This window comes from Rattus rattus, chromosome 6 (assembly GCF_011064425.1).
Source record: "Rattus rattus isolate New Zealand chromosome 6, Rrattus_CSIRO_v1, whole genome shotgun sequence".
Classification (NCBI taxonomy): domain Eukaryota; kingdom Metazoa; phylum Chordata; class Mammalia; order Rodentia; family Muridae; genus Rattus; species Rattus rattus.
Window position 1 is genome coordinate 59,381,041 of NC_046159.1, and position 23,598 is coordinate 59,404,638.

A 23,598-nucleotide genomic window follows, 5' to 3' on the forward strand; every position below is an offset into this window, starting at 1 on the left:
CTTATCAGCTCTCAGGGCTGCTGCACATGGGATTTAGTCCTTCCACAGCAGCTCCCGAGCACCGTCCAGGCACGGGGAATCATCTCATACTTTGGTCCACAGAGCAGATACCTATGGTGAGGATGCTAAACCCAAGGTTAGTGAGAAGGGTTCCCCAAGGTTGGGGAAAGAAAACATGAGGAGGAAGCTGGACATTATGGCTTTTATACAAATACAAGGTAAAATGAGGATTTGTGAATTAACTACAATACACTATCTTGCTTTGATTTTAAAGACTTAGGGGAGGGTGCAGAAAATACGTGGTTCTATTAGTTTGTGTTTGACTTAAGCTCTTGACTGGTCCAGTGGACAGTGGGGCAGTCTGGAGAGCTGCCCCACCCAGCTTCTCAGAGTCCATGGGAGAGCTGTTTTTGACTTCCCTAAGCACACATTCCAATGCTTAAAATGACGAAGTTACCTGGGAAGCCGCCTCGAGTATCAGGGAAAGACTCGAGCCCTCAGCTCAGCAGTGAAGCTCGCTACAGTCTCTCTGCACCGTGAACTAGAAAGCACTGCTGACGCAGAACAGCAGACCCCAAGACAGACAGTCAGACAATCACAGACACGTGCCCACAGGAAACGGCTAGAGACTGATGTGAGAATAATTTTGGAGAAGAGGTGGGGTGAAAACAGATTAAGTTGAGCAGTCTCTGTGGATTACTCTCTCAGAACCCGAGTGTGTGCATGTGAGTACTCACTGTGTGCATGTGAGTACTCACTGTGTGCTGTGAGTACTCATGCCCGAGGAGCCAGAAGACCGCCTCTCACAGACTGGGGTTTCTCAAAGTTGAATAAAGGCTGTTCTAATACCTAGCATACGTTTACTTTACTTTGGAAAGGGGTTTCTGGTGTGGTTTTGTTTTAATTTTCCTCTCACCTGCTTACAACCGTATGCCTCTTTTCTAACTCTTCCACGGAATTTGATCACAGGCAAACAAACTCTACAACTCCAGTTAGGCAGTAAAGGAAACCGAGCGGGCCCTCAGTTCTGGAGGCCTCGCTGAGCTTCTGCTGTTTAAGAAGTCCAAGATACTTTTCTCTACGCCTGCATTTATCCCCTCTTCTACACTGCTTGGCTTTTATTGTCAACTTGACACAAACTAGAGTTACCCAGGAAGAAGCAGCCTCAGTGGAAAAACAGCTTCTATGGGGTTGGATTGTGGGCATGTCTGGTGGCACTTTCTTGATTGCTTGATGGGAGGGAGGTGTGGGCAGCTGTGGGCAGCATCATTCCTAGACAGGTGGGCCTGGGACATATAGAAAGCTAGCCGAATGCAAGCTTAGGAGCAAGCCAGTAAGCAGCAGCCCTCTATGGTCTTGCTTCAGTTCCCACCTCCAGGTTCCTGCTCTGACTTCTTCTCTATGCACTGTGACCTAAAAGCGTAAGATGAAATAAATCCTTTATTCCCCAAGTTGCTTTTGGTCAGTGTTTTATAGAGTAACAGAAAATCAAACTAGGACATTTTTTATTCAGTTAATCTTGTATTTATGGAATAGACCTTTAAAAATGTCACCTACAGCCCTATTCAGGAGCACTGCACCTCAGACCGTAATAGAACTACAGATCACTGAGGGATCCCACTGTAAAGCAGACTCTGACCTGTTAGCCTTGGGCAGGACCAGCCTGGTGCCATACTTAAGGTAAGTGACACTTACTTACCTTAGCAAGGCCCTATAGCAGCGCTCTAAGTGTGGCTGACCCACAATGCTGGCTGTAGGTTGCTGCTGGTCCACATGGAAATAAAGAGCAAGTTCATCAATCAAATCTAAGCCAGTTCCCACCTAATGAGCTTTTACCCTTCCAAGGGGCAGCTCATCAATTCACCTTCTGGTACAAGACCCCCCAGCAGCAACTGTGCATTTTCATCAACTACTTCTCCCCCACGTACCAAGACCAGTCAAACAGGCAAAAGGTGTCTCTTCAAAAGGTGGTCCTGGGACAGTCTCACTTTCTTTGGCCACTTTGACTGCCCCTTCATTCACAGCTGTGTTGCCTTACTGTGTTTGTGTGCTTTACTTGGTGTTTTGAAAAGGGATGCCCTCAGGAGGTGAATGGAGTGCTGCAGGTCTAGTCTGATTCACGAGCAGTAAGTCAGCCCTGCCAGCCTCTGTGCCACCATTAACGAAGCTGAAAACTACTTTCTCTTTCTTTTGTCAGCCACACCGTGTTACACATACAGTCTCACTGAGTTAACTGACCTGGGAAAAACCTAAGGCTTTCTACTCACACTGCCTCTAATCTTTGCCCTCACTGAACCTAACGTTAGAGCCAACTCACTGTTTCAGTTGTGAAGATTGTTCTGTCACCCAAGGCAGCTGTTGTCCTTCCAATGGAGACATGGAAAAGCGGACAAGCATGTCTCATTACTTTACAGAAGTTATTTGTTAATTATAAAAGAACAGAACGTTAATGGTAAGCCTGAGAACAGCCAACTTAACTTGCTTTTTCTCATGCTTATTTCCCTTGGCAATGCTGTAAAATGGCTTCTTTCATAGCACCACGAAGCCTCAAAGATGAGGAGAGATGAAGGAGACAAACCTGATGGACCTTCCAGCTACTTTAGCTGACCAGGAGAAACCCTTCCCTCAGAGCTCCTCTACATGAAAGTTAGCATCTTGATGGAGGGTCTACCAGAGATGACAAGTCATGTTGATATTTTTAAAATGTATAAAGTACTAAAGTCCACCTTATATATAATGATAAAGGACTGATTGCTTTCCTATTATGACTGGGAACAAAGCAAGGATAAGTATCTCATTCTTATTCGATGCAGTATTATAAGTTCCAGACATCACAAGAAGGCTACATAGGGGGGAAAGGCAAGATAGAAAGCCAGCTCTCATTGCAAGTTTGGCAAACTGACAGGATATAGTATAAAAATTAGCTGTATTTCTAAATACTAACACTAAACCCATGGATTTTTTTTTTTTCAAATCTGAAACTAGCGTTAAGGGCTGTAATTTAGAGGTGTAATGTGGAGGGTGAGGTCTGGGACTAGAGAAGATATGCAAAATCATTTAAAATGACTAAAAACAAATTAACAAGCTTTTGTACAGAAAAGCACATAATTGGCAGTAAAAGATCTCACAGATGTGAGTGGATGGAGGCGCAGACCACGTTCACTTATAAGAAGATACCACACAGTGCTCCCCAAATAGAAATACAGGTTTTATACTCTTCCTATCAAAATTCCAATTATTGGGGTTGGGGATTTAGCTCAGTGGCAGAGCGCTTGCCTAGCAAGCACAAGGCCCTGTTCGGTCCTCAGCTCCAGAAAAGAGAAGAGGGGAGGGGAGAGGAGGGGAGGGGAGGGAGGGAGGGGAGGGGAGGGGAGGGGAGAGAGGGGAAGAGAAGGGAAGCGAAGAGAAGAGAAGAGAAGAGAAGAGAAGAGAAGAGAAGAGAAGAGAAGAGAAGAGAAGAGAAGTCCAGAATGTATATTGTGTGACCTGAATGTGAGATACCCTCGCAGGCTTACTTTCATGTTTGAATAGTCAGTCCCCACCTGGCACTGCTTTTTGTAAGGAGGTAAGTCTCTGCTACAGAAAGCAGGTCACCGGGAATGGGCTCTGAGTTTGTATGAACTAACCCCGCTTCCTGTCTCTTTGCTTCCTGCCTAAAAACAGTGTGACCAGATGCCTCATATTCCTGCCATCATGTCTTCCTTTCCATGACAACAGTAGCTCTTCTTAAACCATGAGCCAAAATCCTTAAGTTTCTTTTATTAGGCATTTGTCACACTGGTGAGAAAAGAAACTAATATACTATAGGCTAGAATATTTTAAAGCATTCTGAGGAAAATCTGAGAGAATCTTGTTTGAGAGCATGATATGGTAGCAATACCTATAATACCAGAACTTGGTAGATTAAGGCAGGAGAATTAGGAGTTCAAGGCTACACAGTTAAGGTAACCCAAGGCTACAGCATGAGACTCTGTCAGGGGCAGTGTGTGTATGCATGAGAGTGTGCGTGCATGCGTGTGTGTGTGTGTGTGTGTGTGTGTGTGTGTGTGTGTGTGTGTGTGTGTGTGTTACTATGTAGCTACAATGAATGAGACTAGAAGAAATAGGTGGAAAGATACACATCCAGGTGATAAAGAGAACAAAGAAAGGCCTAATAATGGATCCCCACAATTGAAGTGTCTGGGGAGGGGGGTGCTGGGAGTCAAACCCAGGGCTTTGTATATGTAGACAAGAATGCTACTACTAAGCTACAATTCAGTTCAGGTGACATTTCACACCCAGGAGAGCAGGGGTCCTCTTCAAAACTGCTGCTAGAACAATTCGCCACTCATAAGCAAAAAGCTGAACTTCAACAACAGTCTCAAGGCTTATGTAAAAGTGAACTAAAAATGGTTCATGGACAAATGCAAAACTAAAATTTTAGAGGAAAAAAAATAGAAGAAACTCTTCAGAATTGAGGGCTAAACAAAAACTCCTTCAATTTGACACCAAAAACCCAATCCATATGGAGAAGCTGTTGGGTGATCGCCTCCACAGAAGGAAAGGTGAAGGAGAAAGTGGGCTAGGGAGACTAACCAAAAGGGAGGCCAAGGTAGAGGAGCCTAGGGAACTCCACAATAGGAACAAGCTGTTTCCAGAGAATTCCAGCTAGGAGTTATTACCAGGGTGGGGTCCATCCAGTCAGGCTCCGAGGACAAGGCCTTAGACGGTTCCAGCAGAAAACTAGTTACACCTGCACATTTAAAACATGACTTGCTGAGTGTCTCAGTTAGGGTTTACTGCTGTGAACAGACACCATGACCATAGCAACTCTTTTAAGGACAGCATTTAATTGGGACTGGCTTACAGTTTCAGTCAGTTCATTATCATCAAGGCAGGAACATGGCAGCATCCAGGCAGGCATGGTATAGTATAGTATAGTATAGCTGAGAGTTCTACATCTTTATCTGAAAGCTGCTAAAAGACTGGCTTCCTCGCGGTTAGGAGGAGGGCCTTAAAGCCATGCCCACAGTGACACACTTCCTCCAACAAGGCCACGCTTCCAAATAGTGCCACTTCCTGCCCAAGCATATTCAAAGCAGCATACTAAGGGAGGAGAGCCTGGAATTACACTGTGGAAATGGATACAGAACACTGAGAGCAGAGGAGGAACAAAGACAAATCCTAATGAGAATGGCCACATGGGAAAGTGGCAGTGCTGACGGCCCAGCAGATGCACCAGCAGCAGATCCCTCTCACAGCAAAGTGAAAGCCAAACTCAGCAGAGCAAACCTACTGCTAAAACTGACCAGCTCTCCAATGAACGTGGGGTGCGGGTAAGGCTAATACCTCAGACGCGGTGCCTGCAGGGTGAAAGCAGCTACATCCTGATATCCCATGGGAACAGTGCCTCACAGGAAGTAAAAACCAACAACTAAAGTGGTTTGGGAAGTACATTCAAAGAATCAACTACCATGATGACCTCTAGGATCCTGAGGTGGCACAGGAGGATGGTGTGGGCCTGCCTGATGTGTTGTTACCTCGTTGACTTAGCTTTGATAAAATAAAATCTAAATAGAAACAAAAACAAACTGTCATGTTAATGCACCACTGGGCCAGAACATGATCCCATGCAACTTGTGCTTTTTGGTTTCTCCACTAGCACAAAGCCATCCTGGAGAAGGGGAAAGAATGGGACTGTTTTTCTAAGCTGGGTAAAAGACTAGGAAGGGCATTCTAGGAAGAGATGGGGTAGCAGCAGAGAGATGTGAAGGTGTGGGGCAGCTGAGTAAGCATGGAGCAAGCGCGTGGGAAGGGTTAAAAAGAGAAGGCAGAGGAGTACTGGAAGGAAGAAGTGAAGGAGAAGGAAGCGGAGGCCAGAAATATCCAGGAACCTTCCCTGTGCAAACAGAGGACCTTAGGCCCACGGCAGACAGGTCCCTGTGGTCTTGAGCCTTGGGGGTAGCTGGCTGGTTCTGCAGTATTTGGTCATTCCCAAATACGCTTAGTTTTAGGCTCTCACTGCACCTAACTCTTAGTTATGCTTTACCACGGCTTTAAAGTCTGGAGCACTACGGAATCACCTCTAGGTGACTCACGTGGATCTGATTCTGCCACCAGCAAACATTCATTTCACACACTTAGTGAACTACTTTCTGCAGGTTAAGCAGTGTGTCAAACTATTCTGTTTCTTGTTTTAAATAACTCACAATGTAAAGGCAGAACTGCTTAAAATGCACCAGGTGAAGTAATATATTGGAATAAACAAAAGCTGTGGAAATACTAAAAATAACAAAGTACATATTTAAGTTTCTATTATGCATTCTGTCAAACAGAGGCAAAAACAACAAACAACAACTAAGGAGCTCTTCAGAAGTCTCGCTTTGCCCTGGTTATCATACCACGCATGGTCAATCTTTCTTTTAAATCCAGTTACTGTTTTCACAGAAACATACAATTTTATCATAAATACACCAGCATGTACTTCTGAAACAGACTCTTGAATAATGGTAGAAATTTAAATCTGCACAAATTAGTAAGTTTGTAAAGGGTCTGTTTTATGTTTAATTACATGTCTCTGTGCACCTGTGTGCGTGCTCGTGCAGGTGCTGAGAGGCCAGAGGCACTAGGTTCTCTGAGGCTAGAGTACAATGGTAGATGTGATATGGATGCTAGGAATCGCGCTCTGGTCCTCTAGAAGAACAGTACGAGCTCTTAAGTGCTGAGTCATCTCTCGCAGTAGGTTTCTTTGTTTTTAAATTAAGGTATAACTCTCATGCCACAATGAATTATACCTATTCATCAACTTTTATAATGGAACCAGAGTATTATGAATACTATAAACTATAAAAAGCATAAAGTTGTGTCAGGACATGATCACAGGATACAGAAGGGTGGGCTCAGGGGCTGGCCACCAGACCACGACAAAGGGCTGGCAACTGATGGATGGTGGAAAGAAAGAACAGTTCCCATAGAGTTGAGCTTTCCCTATTAAATGCTTTTCCAAGGTCCCAAACTATTTCTGAGTTAAACTGCTCAGTTCCCTCAGTAAGTTCCTTTTCCCTTCAGTCCCCAGTGAGGGTGATCAAGACAGGTACACAGCCCTAGGTATTCTGGTTGCTGGTCCCACTTTAGGTAAGATCTTGTGGCCAACTCAAGGAGGATGTCAGTCAGTAACTTTCCTAGGCAGCACAGTATGCCACAGTAGGTAAGTCATGGGCCTGAGGGTAAAGCCTACTCTGCCCATTATTGTGTTAAGTTGGCATAGCAACAAACAGCTGACTCTGGTGACTTATTACTACATTCACTCATCAGTGCACTGCCCCATACTCATCAGAGACGTTTCTTGAGGTAGATGGTAACTAACACAGAAACTCACAAGGGGTCAATGTGCAAAGAAGAGGAGGCTGGGGTGCTGAGCCCTAACCGAGATGCCTATATCACACCTCTCCCCTGGAAGGAAGTTCAGGATCTATGTGGGAGAGGAGACTCTAAGAGCCAGACTTCATGGAATAAGTGTTTTCCAACAGGGCAAATGCACACATGAACTCCTATCAGTTATAAAATAGTCCACAAGACCTGCAAAAGCTCAAACCAGACGAAATCTCAGCATGAAGGAGGGAGGTAGACATGAAGCCCACCCCTAGCTGAGGGGCTATTGGTATTTGATTACTACTGGAGGAGGAGAAGTCAGTTCTCGTCAATGGTGAGTATATCAACCACTCTTCAGGGCAGGCAGGCTCCACACGTAGGTGTAGTAAGCCAATACAGACTGGATCCAACAGGTTTTAGGAGAGAGAACATATAGCTGGATGAGTAGAGAGGTGGGGGAACCTGGGAAGAGTTAGGGTAAGGAGATGAATATGATCAAAACATATTTTAAGAAGTTAATAAAAAATACGATTTAAAAACTGTATAAGGTTTAAAAAGAAGAAGCCACAGTCACAATGTGCAGCGCTTACCATGATCTGGATCTCCCTCTTGCACACCTGAAGGTCATGCTCATTGTTGACAAACATGCGTTTCAAGGCACATTTCACCCCATTGCTTGTTCTCACCAGAAAGACCAGAGCGAATCCACCTGTAAGAAGAGCACACAAAGATGAGTCATGGAACTCTGGATACCCCTCGTAGCTCTGAAAGTGCCCATCAGCCAGGTTCCAAACCATGCTGGCCTAGATAGCGTTCTTACACTCTTGGAATGTACAGCCAGAGTCAGAGAAGCCCTGAATCTCTATCTCAGAATCAAGGAGAACCTTCCAAAGAAACTGCAAACCTTTTTATTAAGTCCAGTACTTCCTTTCTTATCAGAGAAGCTAGGCAATTCTCTCAGTGCTTGCTAACACAAACAGTTGTCAATTTCTTTTAGGACTGACTCTCCCTTCTTCTTCCCCTCCCATCCGCTCCTGCGCCGTCATTACATGTGTTGTTGAGAAAGAAGACCCAGTGTGAGGGAGCTGCTCTGCAGCAGGACAGCAGGATTCACTGACCAACACTCTTCTTTCCTTCATCCAAAGACAGTTCACAATTCATTAACAGACACTTATGTAACTATAACTGGATTCTCAAATGTGCTACATTAGTTAGTGTAGTCTTGAAGTTCCACATAGTCTCAGAGCTCCGAACTTCTACCTCCCCCCAAGCACTGTCTGAGGGGATTCTTGGATGTGAGGGTCAGATAGGCAAGGGTGGCAACACAATCACAGGTCAAAGCCTTAGAAGAAGCAGCAGTTCTACGGAGCACACAGCCCAGCTGTCTGCCTTGCACAGCTTCATCATTTAATTCAAATGTCCTAATCATCAACCCTGTGGAACAAAAGCATCAGTAATTTATTCTTTGCACAAGGGGGTACAAGTTGGCTAGAAGTGCGCACACTCCCAGTGAGTGTGAGAATTTAAGTTGAGGTTGTGGGTACTGAGTTAGCAGACATTCATAAAGATGACAGAAACCAATACGCAGCCAACACAGAGATCTTAAGGCCTCCGAGAATCAGGACTTGGGATCCACTGGAGCCATTTCGACTGCCCTGAGGCTCAGTGACACTTCAGTGCCTGTCCCCAGCCCTTACTAGCCTTACAGTGACTATTCCCTGTAGTCACTAGAGCCTTACTCAAAGTATTGCTCCTTATTTTAATAAGACACATATATCAGTCTGTAAAATGTTAATGCACTCAAGTGAATTTAAGTCTACACGGTGACCAAGACTTAGGAGAGACTACTTGTCTCTATTGTCTGTCACCACTGCTACATTCTTTAGTATTCAGATAAACACTGGACCTTCCTATGGAATCTATAACAGAAACCACTATGTCTCAAATATTTTCATCAAAAAAAAAAAAACCAACCCAACCCATGGCTTTTATTTTCCTGCAATAGATTAAACTCCTTCATTATCGATTTTAAACATAGAATTTTTTTTTTCCTGGAGCTGGGGACTGAACCCAGGGCCTTGCGCTTGTTAGGCAAGCGTTCTACCACTGAGCTAAATCCCCAACCCTAAACATAGAATTTTTGAATATCTACTTTTTATTTTTGGTTTTTGAGACAAGGTTTCTCTGTGTAGCCCTGGCTGTCCTTGAACTCACAGAGATCCTCCTGCTTCTGCCACTGGGATTAAAGGCATGTAAAACCACACCCAGCTGAGTACTTACTTTTTAAAAAAGAACATTCAGCATCAAAAATGAAGCCTTACTCTCTCTTCTCCATCCCTATTTCTTTCTAGATTTCATTTGTTTTTTGAGGCAAGGTCTCATGTGGCCTTGGCTGACCTGAGCTGACTCTCCTGGTAAATGCCAAGGCTATTAAATGTACACCTCCATACCATTGCCTAAATTCCATGATGCATATCTTTAGAAAATACAATCTTTAAGAGATGCAACAAAAATTAACAGCAAGAAATATGTACCGGTCTTGTCCAGTAGTACGTTTGCATGCTTAGCACCATTTCCCTTTGCTTCCCCACCCCAACAGTATATCTTACAATGTATTAGAATTGGAGAAAGTAGTTGCAAAAATATAAAGCCTTCCATTTACATTCATAACTGTTTTATATACAGTCCAAAACGATAATTATTTTGCCAGATATTTTGAATACTTTATGGTTTCATTCAGCTATAGATTGTCAAGAGTAGCACCATAAAGCATCCGAAAAAAAAAAAAATCTGTTTTGTGGGTAAAGAGGTGGAGAGAGACTTTAAGAGTTTGTATCATTATCCTGGCTACCCCAAAACTGGCCCCCTCTACTTCCCCCATTGTTACAAAAAAACAAAAACAAAAACAAAGAAACCAAACACACACACACACACACACACAATATCTCTTTATATAACAAGGCAAGGCCAATGTTTCTGCTGAATTAATGGGCAAATGAGTATTTCCTTCACTGCAAATAAGTAACCCTTCATTTCACTGACAGCCCGAGCTCCACAAAGTCCTTAAAATGACTTACAAAATACACATATTATCTCACAAACTGTTCACCGCCAAGAATTTCTATTTTAAAGGCATTTTAACGTGTGACGCTAACATCCCAGAAGGATGGACAAATCGCTCGGGTTTTGAAGCAGGTCATGCTGTTGCAATGAGAGATAAGAGCCACCAGATGGGAGCAGTGCTGCAGCAACATGGCCTCTCCAGCCAGGGCTGAAAACCCAGCAGGCCTGTCCAGATTTGCAATACCTACAATCATGATAAATCTTAAAGCAAAGCAACAGATTATTATAGCCAACACAGTCAGAACCACGCTAGTAAGCATCTACGCCTGTGTGTAAGTGGGAAAAAGTTAACCATAAGATCAAAATCAAAACCTAGTAAGATTTGTCATCCTAAAGGTGACAGCCACTACCAGCGCACTGCGGGGCAAATGGAGTAAACTACTGGGTAAGAAGGAAGGGCGGCAGCACTTCCCCAGCATGACTCCATTCCCTACATGGCTGAGGGGATCAAATCTCGGTCTCCAAAGCAAACTAGGGACGCTTTGGACAGAGGTAAGAAGGCATGAGGCCTGTGCTGGTCTCATTTCACAAACAAAAGGGACTCCATCTGTGAAGTGAAGCAGATGAGGCAGTACGGTGACTGTCACACTTGACCTCTTAAGAATGTGGGGATTTAACTGTCACACTTGACCTCTTAAGAATGTGGGGATTTAGGCTGGAGAGGTGGCTCAACAATGGTTAAGAGCACTGATTGCTCTTCCAGAGGTCCTGAGTTCAATTCCCAGCAACCACATGGTGGCTCACAACCATCTGTAATGGGATCTGATGTCCTCCTCTGGTGTGTCTGAAGAGAGCGACAATGTGATCACATAAAATAAATGAATGAATCTTCAAAAAATATTGTATTTAAAAAAAAAGAATGTGGGGATTTAATTTAAAAAAAGAAATATATATATATTCTTCTATTTTCCCTCAAAGAGCACTCTGGTCTGTTTTTTATATTAATGTGTATTAACTTATAGAAGAGTGAGTTTCACTATGACACATCCATACATCATATAATATACTTCTTTCATATCCCCCAATATTGTACCTTTCTTGTCCTCAATTTCTTGTTGTTTGTTGAAGCAGGCCACTCAATTTAGTCTAGGCTGACCTATAACTCCTCTTGTAGCCCAGGCAGACTTAAAATTCATAGTAATCCTCCTGCCTTAGCCTACTGAGTTCTGGAATTATGTGTGTGAAAACCGACACCCAGCTTTGGGTTTTTTGCTTGTTGTTGGCTGGTTTGTTTCTGAGACAGGGTTTCTCTGTGTAGCCCTGGCTATCCTGGATCAGGCTGGCCTTGAACTCACCAAGACCCACTTGCCTCTGTCTCCTGAGTGCTGGGATTAAAGGTATGTGCTGCCACCAGGCCTCAGCTTTGGTTTTTAGTTTTTGATGGGAACAGAAGTTACTATTTGTAACTCAGTGTGAGTTTAGTCCTGTGTCTGTGTGGTTGGTCCTGCACTCACCCACCTGATCACCACACCTTAGAACAATGCTTACCACATAGTGAAAATTCAATAATGAATTTGTTTCCCTCTTAACTTTTACTATAGAGAATAGAAAGGGCAACAACGTATGGCAGAGATCATGGAAAACAGTACAAATGGCTGTGAGGCTACCGCACACATGCACAGGGCTGTTATTGTGCAGGAATATGGACTTGGCATACATGCAAGTATATGTGGAAACCAGAGGTCAATCTGAGATGTGGTTCTTCAGGAGCTGCCTACCTTGTTTTGTAAGACAGGCTCTCTCACTGGGCTGGAGTTTGCCAACTAGGCTAAATCTGGCCCATGGGGCCCCGGAATCCTCCCATCTTTGCTTCCCTAGTTCTGGGATTACAAGCACACCCCACCATGCCTGGACTTTTGTGTAGGAGCTGGGGATTTAACTCAGATCTTCATGTTTACACACAAGCACTTCACCAAGTGAGCTGCTCCCATCCCCCAGCTCCAACCAACAATGTCAATTTCTAAGGATGACAAGATACAGGGTCAGAGGTGGCTCAGCTGGTAAAGGCATCCAAAACTAAGCCTGACCAAATGAGTTCAATCCCTGTCACCTGCAAAGAGGAAGGGACGAGCTGATTTCTACAGCTGTCTTCTGACTTCCACATGTCCCTCCCCAAACTGAATGAATGAATGAATGAATGAATGAATGAAGAGAAAATTTAAAAAATCTAAAATGGAAACCCAAATTTTATTTGAAAACTCTAGATTTAAACATAAGCAATAAGTCACATTTTACATTAATGGTGAATAACCCAGCACTACAGAAGCTAAACCCTTTACAGCCTCTGGGCTTCCAATATTTTGCCTCAGATCTAATCTAAGCCCTTCATCTCACTGATGTACAGAGACAGGAAGCAGCACAGTAAATGTTCTCAGCCTTAAAAGAATACTTGTAAGCAAACTCCCATACACGTGCATATATTGGTTAGCAAGTTCTTGCCAGAAAAGACCCAGAATTTCCACGTGGCTATTTACCCTACATAAAATAGACAAAGAAAGGTCTCTATTAGAGAACACAGAGAAAATTAGCAAGAAATTCCACAAGACCCCGAGTGTATCTGTGGTTTTCTTTTTAAATCAACTATACACAACACACTGGCCTCACAGCACCATGCACCCTGGGAACCATCACAACAGGGAACGGCCTCTGCGGTCTTCTTCCCTTTTTCCTCAAACTCTGCAATCTGAGCTCTGGTTTCTCTGTACAGTAGTTTTGTTTGGACAAACAGACTCACTCGGTATAGACTCTCACGCCTTGCTTCTTTCCCACAGCATGTTTCTAGATTCCTTCTCTTTGTTACAGGTATCCGTAGTTTAGGGCTTGTTTTGTCAACTGTTCCATTGTACAGATGCCCACAGTTTATCTACCACAGAAGGGCATGTAAATGTCTCTAGCTTTGTTGCAAATTAAGCATCTGTAAGGAAGGAAGGAAGGAAGGAAGGAAGGAAGGAAGGAAGGAAGGAAGGAAGGAAGGAAGGAAGGCAGGCAGGCAGGCAGGCAGGCCAGCCTTTTCCATAGATATAGGTGGTCATTCCTGGACCAAGTGACAAGCTTAACCGCCCTAATGGTACCTCACAGTGATTCTGTCCTCTCCAGCACATGGCTACAGGTCTTTTCATTGTAGTTCATTGTAGTTTTCACTCATTTTCCTGTGTCCTCATCTGACTGTGATTTAGTTTGCATTTTCTAAAGTATCCTACATCACTGAAAGCCCTAGGATGAGTTACTTTCCTGAGAAAGACTTCAATTAGCACAGATTCAAGGAGTTGCCAAAGAAATTAATGATACAACTAGGACCTCTACTCCTCACATACATAAATCAGTGTCTAGCTCTCTGCTGGTAATGAGAACGTGTAATACAGGCCTCAGTCTGACACAAGCTAGGTCAGAACTGAGGGCCCTGCTTCTATGTTTGTAAGGCCAGTGAAGTACACAGGACATAGATTGTAGTCTCCCCGCGTGGCTGGGAAAATTATATAATCTTGGAGCAAAACCTCTCTGTGCTCATATCAGCAAAAGATCACAACATCAAAAGAAGCTTCTCAAAGCCAACAGAGATAACATCTCCCTGCCCTCATCACGAGAGCCAGCCCCATATGCAGCGCTGCAGTGGAGCAGGCAGTGCCTTTGCTGCATCTTCATCAGACGCTCCATCGTGGAGGGCGGCAGAACCGAGGACGTCCTTCGGCAGTGACTGCACTCAGGAAGGAAAGGTGAGTCTGGGAGGGAAGTAGACAGAGCGCCCTCCATGCTGGCTACCTGAGCAGTGCTGGGTGCAACTGGGCAGGCATGAGAAGGGTGAGACGAGAAGCTGGACAGACGCCCATCCTGACTTTCAGACATGGTTTTTTGAGTTGCTGCCAAAGAGGTTTTGCTGTTACTTTTAATCAGGGCCAAAATTCTAGGCAGTAAAAATCTGACATATGGTACCAACTTATTTTTTGCACGTAAAAGGAAACCTTCTTTTCTAACCCAAGTCCTATCTATACCCTTGAGAATGACATTTACCTGCTTAAGATCAACAAGACTAAGGTCAAGGGAAATGGAATTCCAAAAGGAGAAATGAACCATTGGGGCCCATTCTTAATGCAAAATAACAGCAAACTCAGACAGTGTGCTCCACGGGATGCAGCTTCTCCTTGAATTACCCAAGAAAGAGAAAATAATCATGAGAGAAAGTCGTTGAGAGAGTCAGACAGACACCCGGCTGAGGTGGAAGTGAGGGCTTATGAAAGGGGGGCTCTGGACCATGACTTTCTCTGGCCTCCATTTCCTCATCTGCAGACACGGAGACCAAGTTCACAGGTTTTATGCTGAGGTCCTCAACGCCCTGGATTACAGATGGTTCTACAGGGGACATGGGAAGGAAAGGCTGACTTGATGCACACAGCCTCCTTCTTAGAGTCAAAGCAGCTCCTCTTTCCCTGTGTCTACAAATGACGCTAGGCAAAAATAAGATAAAATAATAAAATAAAATAGGGGTATGGGGACAAATGGGCTTAAAGGAGGGAGAGAAAGTCTCCTAAACCCTAATCAAGTGAGGCTCCCAACTGAGACTGAGCTGCACGCTGCCGTGCGTCCGTCTTGTCTTTGGAACGTGTAGGAAGGAAGGAGACCTGCATTAAAAACCGCACCTGACCGCCCTTAGTAGCAGAGTCCTCTAGGCAAGCACACTTCATGTTCTGTCCACAGTGTTTCTGAGCCCACACAGGGATGACCAAGAAGCTAACAAACGCCATCCACACTTGACTCATACTGAAGACAACTTTGGCAGAAGTTTCAGAAGGAGTGACAATTTTTAAAGCTTCAGCAGATGGCAAGAACACAGCAGAGCCTGCACAGGAGAAAAGGTCGGTGTAACGCGTGTATCTGAGCTGACTGCAGTGGAGACTTGGGCTTGTTTTTCTAAAGTCATTCTCTTGCCTCAGACTGAAATCACCATGTGCTGGGTCCTTCTGGGGAACATATCAAAGCAGCCTCCCGCCCCCAGTAGAAAGAACACCCAGATGGGGATACTTGAGGTATTCAATTCCCTCTTCCCAGCAGGGCTGTGCGCACAGGACCAGAGAATGGCAATACTGTCATTCAGAACCCAACCAAGCCACAGCCCAGGTGAACCATGGCATCACTGGCAACTAAATGCCTCTTCCTCTTTAGGCCTGCAGTGACCAGGGAACATCTGTAGTTCAGGAAGCTCCCTTAGGGGTTTTAAAAAAAATTCCTCCTCAAACCCCACCTTCACAAAAGGTACCTGCCTGTTTGGAACAATAAATAAAAATACATACATACATACATACATACATACATACATACATACATACAAACAAACAAACAAATAAAGAGTGGAAGAAATCAAGGAATTCTGGGTGAGGATCCAAAGCACACTGGCCTGGCTTGCCAGCAGCATGTATGATGGAGAGAGGGCTTTCCTTGTGCCTCCTGGCTACACCTTCACCGCACTGCTGTCATAAGGCAGCTATCTAGAAGATGTAAACACTGGTTGAGTCACATCCTCTGTTCACTGAAATCCACAGCTGCTTCTCCTGGTCAGAAGAACCACACTCTACTCTCCCACTGAAGCTAGGTGATCTGGAAGCAGACACTGAACGCCATGCATCCATTTGAAACTCCTCGCTAGCATCTCAGTCCTCCCAGAACAAACACTGCTGCTACAGTGGCTGGAAGGCCCAGAGATGTCCTAGCTTCTGCCAGGCACTGCAGCCTGCCAGTGCCTAACCCACATAGCCCTCTCCCCGGTCAGAGCCTCTCTGCTTCCACAGTGCTGTGCATACTTCAGCCTGCCTAAGGTCCTTCTGCACTTGCTTCTCCTTTGGCATGGTTAGTTCCTACTTATCCTTCAAGTTTCTGGGAATTCTTTCCTTGACTAAGACTTCTCTGACTGTCCCTGGTCCCAGTCCCCTGCTGGGTCCAGCATCTTTTCCTTTAGGAGATTAGATGGGTGACTCCTGGTTTGATCCCTTCTTCCTCTGTTCACTATAAACTGCCAAGAGCAGACATGATGACTGATTCACTGTGGCACCCTGTCACCAGTCCTGTGCCTGCCATACAGCAAGTGCTCATGTACTCTATCTGCCTCGGACTGTAAAAGTTCCCGCATCAAAACAGCAACAACAAAATCTCTACCTGGTCCCAGTTTTCCACTCTCTCAGAATACAGAAAGGGATAGAAGGGCCAAACTTAAGAATGCTTTTTTTCTTTTTTTGTGGAAAGATGATAAAGTTTCCCATAAAGGGAAACAACTTCTCTGCCTACCCTGGCGCCTAAGGACAGCATAGGACAAAGGTGTCAGCACCCTTCTTGCCCAGGCAGGAAGCTGACAGTATAGCTCACAGAAACAGACACACTCATCCTTCCTACAAACAAAACAAACAAAAGAAACAAAAACAAAAACCTTGTACTGGAAATGAAGACCCACTTCAGGTAAGAAAAATAAATATTCAGCCCCATGATCAATCCCAAGGCATCCTCAGCTAAAAGAGAAAGGAGTCATTCCATTGGCAATTGCCTGGAAAGCAGCTAGGAGCCATCCCTTAAAGGCAGATCTCCAAGCTCTGGCTCCACCATGACTCTGTGAACATTTTCCTAAGGGCTTTGCAAAAATAAATTCTGTCTGGCATTGTCTCTGTTACAACTGCTCATACTAGAACATATCAGCTTAACACCCTGCTTAAAGTTCTCTAAGAGTTCCACATTTACTGCTGCTCCAGAAAGACCACCTTCCAGCGACTGACCTGGATCCAGTGGCCAGGATGGGACATGCAATGGCATCAAAGGTATGTGATACAGAGCCCTTTACCCAGCACTGCAGCCAACACCAGGTCTCTTTCTGACCCAAAGTCACGGTCACGCCACATCAAGTGGGTTCACTAAGTTTGACCATTGTATACCCTAACCTCAGAATTGCTTCAGCTCCATCCCTCACACTCCTCCTCCCTTGGCTCCTGTTATATCTTTCTCTCCGGAAGAAATTGAGTCTTAAGTTTCTTTTCAAAGATGCATAGTTATCTAGTGCCCTCTCTTAAGAGCATTAATGAAGCCCCTAAGCTACAGTCTAAATTCCTAAACGCAATAGCAGAATCTTTATATTTTTCTCATTTAAAAAAAAAATACTCCCTATCCCTCGCCACCTATGGCAGGCAGGTGAGCTGGCCTGGAAGCTGTGAGAGTGGGAAAACTGGCCCAGCCCCTTGTCTGCCTTGAGGTGACATGGGAAAGATCCATCCCCATCTCAGCCACCCTCACCAAACACCTGCAGCAGGCTGGAGAATAGGCCCTGAGTCACAGAGCGGGAGAGCTGGCCCACCCCTCACCAGGACAGAGTAGGAGTGTTGGCCCCAGTGTCCAGGGCACAGGAGAACTGGTATGCTGGCCAACTCAGATTCCACCCAGACCCAGATTCAGTGCTCTAGTTGGCCCACCCCAACATTCACCCCATCCTATGAACGGCTGGAGCCCAGGAAGGGGCTGGGCCAGTCCTGTAGATTCAAAGCTGCAGGACCTCCATGACACAGGGCAGTTACAGGATATCTAGGAGTCCTGGTGAGGATCCAGCACTGATAGTGTAGCAGAAGCCAGAGGCCTCGACCCACACCGGAGACACTGCAACGAACATTTGCAAGTAAAGCTGTTTGAGCAAGAGGTCATGCTGTGACACACCAAGACACTATAGCTTCCACAGTGAGATAGTTTTGTTTTGTTTCAGTTTGTTTTTTTTTTTTCTTCTTTTTTGAGGGGAGGGGGTTGCAAGGGCAGAAGGCAGATACGAAGGGATGGGGGAGATGAGTGGGATTGGGGTGCATGATGTGAAATTCACAAAGAATCAATAAAAAGTTTTAAAAAACTTACTTCTGTTTACCAGTGCCATGGCATCTGGACAGAGGACAACTTGAGTGAAGTGCTCCTTTCTACTACCTTGGAGGTCCTATGGTTGAGCTTAAGTCATCAAACTTGGCAGCAAGCATCTTTACCCTCAGAACCATTGTCATATAAAAATTTTTTCAGGGGCCGGAAAGATGACTCAGCTGTTAAAAGTGCATACTATTCTTGCAGAGGATCAAAGTCTGGTTCCCAGGACCCCTATCAGGAAGCTCCGGACTACCTGTAACTCTAGCTCTGGGTATCCAGTGCCTTTGACCTCCTTGGGAACCTACACACACACACACACACACACACACACACACACACACACACACACACACACACACACACACACACACACACACACACACACACACGATGGATGGATGGATGGATGGATGGATGGATGGATGGGTGGATGGATGGATGGATGGATGGATGGATGGATGATAGATCTTAAAAATAATGGTAAGGGGAAGTTGCAAAGATCATACTGCAAGCATTCACGTACATACCACTTATGGCCTGTAGTCAGCATTCTGTTACACTCTTTGCCATCTACCATCTATCTATGAAAACACAATTCATGCTCCCTTTACTCTGAAGTCAGCAAAGGCCTTAGGAACGTCACTCTACATGTTTGAACATATATACATAGTTTTAACCATCATTTGGAGGCATCAAACTTTTTTCTCTTTTTTTCTTTTGATGCTGGGAATTGAACCAGAATCTCCAGCATGCTAAGAACACATTCTGCCACTGAGCTATGCCTCTGCCCCCTCGGGTGTCGGCCTGGCAGGACTGGGATAAATAGGGAACTTGGAAAGCATATGCCTGGGTATGTGTTTACAAAGAATAGAGATGTGTGGGACAGCAAATTGAGTCAGAAAGGTCAACATTAAACCTGGAGCACTGTCCAACCAGCTTGGGTACTCAGTTCCTCAGACTTTCACTCTCCTCTGCCCCACAGATATGTTTCCTACTGTCAAAACCCTTGACAACAAACGTCAGGTTTTTCAGCCTTTAGACTTGAACTTGCACGAGTGGCCTGCCTAGAAAACCTTGGACTGCTGACTGCATTGCTGGCTGCTTCCCTCACCCCCATTAGTAAGTTCAAGGTTCACAGGTTCTTTGGGGGCAGGCGATAACTAAGGTGTATTTACAGTGACATATAAGAACCTTTGGGATACTATTCAATGGGGTCTGAGAATGCATACACACAAGTCCCACAGACATATAAGACCTCTCACCACACAGACAGCGTGGGCTCACCTCCAGACAAGTCCCACTCGATCTTGCCAGTAGTAACCATTATTCTGATTTTCTAAATCTATCTCTAGTTTTACTTACTCTAGAACTTCACATAGAACCAAATGGTGAATCTTATTTCTTTCTTATTTATTATCTATTTATTTATTTTGAGGCAGGGTATTGCTCTAGCCTAGGCTAGTCTCAAACTCTCAATCCTCCTGTCTCAGCCTCCCATGCACTAGGACTTCCAGGATTATAGGCCTGTGGTCTCACACCTGATTTAAGAGTGTTAATGATTTGAGTATTTCTCTCTCCTCATCCAGCCATATCTCCCAATACTCAAACCTTCTCGTCCCCACCCCCTAAGCTTTTGGAATAATAATGATTTTCACAGTAGGTTCCCCCACAATATTCCTGCTGGCTGGAATATCCAGTTCCAATTTTCTGTAAAAGAAGTTTAAGACAACATTAAACAACCCCTCTTGTATAAGATATGGCCTTTCTCTGCCGTTCTAGGTTTCTTACTGCTGCACATTTGGCTGCTACCTCTGTTTTCAATCAAAACGTGCTTTGATGATCTAGAATTCATTAAGGCCAAAAACAAGAAGGAACCACTCTTTGAGTGCTCTGACAGCATTGTAGACTGTCAAGTGTAGTACCTGAAAAATAAATCACTAATAAAAAACAGAAGGAAAAGAGAGGCTGGGCCTGGTGGCTCACACCTCTAACAATAGCACTTTGGAGGCAGTGGCAGGCAGATCTCCTGAGTTCAAGGCTAGCCTGGTCTACGTGAGTTTCAGGCTAGATAAAACTACATAGTGAAACTGTCTCCAAAGAGGGAAGAGTGGCAAAAATCTATTTCATTTTTCTTAGGATCTTTAGGGCCCAGAAGGATCCTATAATAGGTAACTAATAACTGTTCGATAGATTAAAAACCAACCATGTTGTTGCTCCACTTATAAATCTCCTCTAGCTCTTTTAACATTTGCAAAATGGCATCCACACAGACACTGAGCCCAAGAGGGGTATATAGCAGAATCCTGCGTGTCTTTTGCATATGCTCTGTTGGATAGCTTGTTCTCTCTGTACCTTGTAGAACTCTAGCACTAAGTCTAAGGGTGGCTCAAACTAGGACTTCTAACAGGATACAGTCCACCCCACACCCACCGTGACTTTCTCCCTCTGCTCAGAGCTGATTCTCGGCAGAGCAACTCTTCTCACTGGCATTGGATTCTTTTAGAGCAAGGATATTTTATTTTAACCCATTGTAGAAAATAATTTGGCCTGGTTTATAAAACTCTACTCCATTCTGAGATAATGTTCAGATATTCTGTGTCAGGTGACTCCACCCCTACCCCCACACCATTCCACTGCTAATTGAGCCAGGAAGGGAGGAGAGCTGTCCCATGCTGTCCCTTGGGAATGTGGGATAGCCCCCAAACTATAGTCTGATGGTGCTGTATAACGTCACAGACGAGGCTGGGGGCTACAGTCAATCACCGGTAGGCTCTCAAGCAGAAAGATTTCTACAAAAATGAATAAGAAAACGAGATGCTTAGAATAAAATGTAGTCAAGAACTGAGGCTTCAAAGGGAAAAGGCAGACAGAAGAACCACCTAGTAACTTTATAAAATCCACAAAAATCTAGCTGCACTCCCTGCTGTGTTCTAGAAGGTTCCCTATATTTATCCATTACATTACTTTCCCACTAATCTAATTGCAACTAAACTTCTGTTCCTTGAAGCCAATGCACCTAAGACACGTTGAACCAATGTCTGCAGTTTAAATAATTTTTGCATAACTCCTTTCCCAGAAAACATCCATAACAGAGCACTAGAACAGAATATGGAAAACTGCACTGGATGAGCCAGGCAGTGATGGTTTAATCCCAGCAATCAGGAGGCAGAGGCAGGCAGAGCTCTGTGAGTTCATGGCCCACCTGGTCTACAGAGTGAGTTCCAGGACAGCCAGGGCTACACAGAGAAACCCTGTCTCAAAACACACCACACACATAAACATGGGGGTATAGGGGGAGAGGAGGAAGGAAAGAAAGAAAAAACGGAAGGACGAAACAAAGGAAGACCACCCTAGATGAACTCGAATTTTAAATTGATTCAGATAAAATTAGCTTACAATAACACACCAAGACCTAAAGAAGAAAAATGGCCAAATCTCTTTGGAAGCAAGCAGTCTGCGGGGACTAAACAAGGGTCCAATTGTCTGTGTTGTTGTGGATCAGGGTTAGCAAGTGGGAGACATTCCTTCAAAGTGACAGTAGAGATATCTATAATGCTTCCAACACAAAACAATGATCACATGCTAGTCACTCCGACCTGCTATTCAGACATGACACAGCGCTACAATTTATAGCTCCATGCATTTATTCTTTTAAATTTTGTTACACTTAATTTTGTATGTATGAAGTTTTACCAACTTTAGTATGATACATGCCACGTGCTATAAAGTATGTGGAGATCAGAAGACAACTTGTGGGTTGATTCTCTCCTTCTACCCTAAGGGTCCCAGGGACCAAATTCAGGTCATCAGTCATTAAACTCCAATGGTCAGGCTTAGCCACAACCACCTTTCCTACTGAGACGTCTTGCTTGTCTGTGTACAGTTATTACGTTTTAGTTAAGACAAGTGTGTGTGTTTAGGTTAGCATTCCAGGCAGAGGACAATCCCAGGACAAGTGTGTGTGTTTAGGTTAGCATTCCAGGCAGAGGACAATCCCAGGACAAGTGTGTGTGTTAGGGTTAGCATTCCAGGCAGAGGACAATCCCAGGACAAGTGTGTGTGTTAGGGTTAGCATTCCAGGCAGAGGACAATCCCAGGACAAGTGTGTGTGTTAGGGTTAGAATTCCAGGCAGAGGACAATCCCAGGTTGTAATCTTTCATATCAGACGTTATAAAGACTCAGCCTTAGAGAGAGGCCTATCACGAGTGGTCTCCAGAAAGGATCAGTAGCACGTCAGCCACACTGCTGAGGTACTTCTTGGAAGATGGGCACACAGTCACCACAAGGGCATAGACCGTTTACTGATCTGTATTGTTATCTTAAGTTCTGATGCTTTGTTCACAGTTTTGTACACTGGTTTTATTTTCAAAATACTATACATGAATATTTTTCTCTTGTTGTTGCTGTCTAGTTTCATGTTGACACAAAAGCTAGAGTCACCAAAAGAGGGAACCTTAATTGAGAAAATGTCTCCATAAGGCATTTTTAAAATTAGTTATTGATGAAGGAGCACCATTGTGGGTGGTGCCATCCCTGGGCAAGTGGTCCTGGATTCTGTAAGAAAGCAGGCTGAGCAAGCCAGTAAGCACTGTTCCTCCATAGCCTCTGTGTCAGCTCCTGCTTTCAGGTTCTTGCCCCATTCTTTGGATGATAAACAGTGATATGGAAGTGTAAGCCACATAAGCTCTTTCCTCCTCAAACTGATTTTGATCATACTGCTCCACTGCAGCAATAGTGACCTTAATTAACTGAGACAATTACGTCGTGTTGAGTGGCCCCTTCAATTCTATAGGAGACACAAATGGCTCTTCTACTTCTGCCCCTCTGTGAACCTGCTGTCTACACATCAGACAAGTCACCCTGGCCACCAGCTTCCATGTAGTCCCTTCACTATGTGCCACAGAGTCCCTGAAAGGTTAGGACACTCCTCAAAGGAAAACAGAAACTTTGAAAGAGACTCCATGGGAAGCAGAAACTCGGGCAGGAAAAGAAACCATCCTGAGAGGTGATTCTGGCTCCCTGTGGGATCCAGAAGTGAAAGTTCCCAGAGTCTCAAAGGCACAGCTCAGATCACTCCTGACTTGAGCTCCAAACTAACATAAGAAGGCAAGCTTGACTCAGAGAAGACTGACAACAAAGATGACCAGCCCAAGAACTGGTTGGTAAGAGGGTGGGTCTTCAAATGATCACAGCCCTGAGGGCCTTAAAACACAGGTAAGAAGGAAGCCAGGAGGTCAGTGTAGAGCAGACAGAAAACC

The 23,598-nt window shown here is 44.5% G+C and overlaps 1 protein-coding gene across 1 annotated transcript in view; it reads right to left on the reverse strand.

The window, feature by feature from the left end:
- The window catches only part of Aak1 (AP2 associated kinase 1), a 78,576-nt gene extending 58,913 nt beyond the window's left edge, over window positions 1-19,663 (reverse strand). Inside the window, exons 1-3 of the mRNA XM_032907228.1 lie at window positions 19,624-19,663; window positions 15,113-15,307; window positions 7,941-8,059 (exon numbers count right to left, since the gene is read on the reverse strand). Coding sequence (XP_032763119.1) covers window positions 7,941-8,059; window positions 15,113-15,307; window positions 19,624-19,663 — 354 coding nt within the window. The remainder of the gene's footprint in view (window positions 1-7,940; window positions 8,060-15,112; window positions 15,308-19,623) is intronic.
- Between the last annotated feature and the right edge of the window lie 3,935 nt (window positions 19,664-23,598).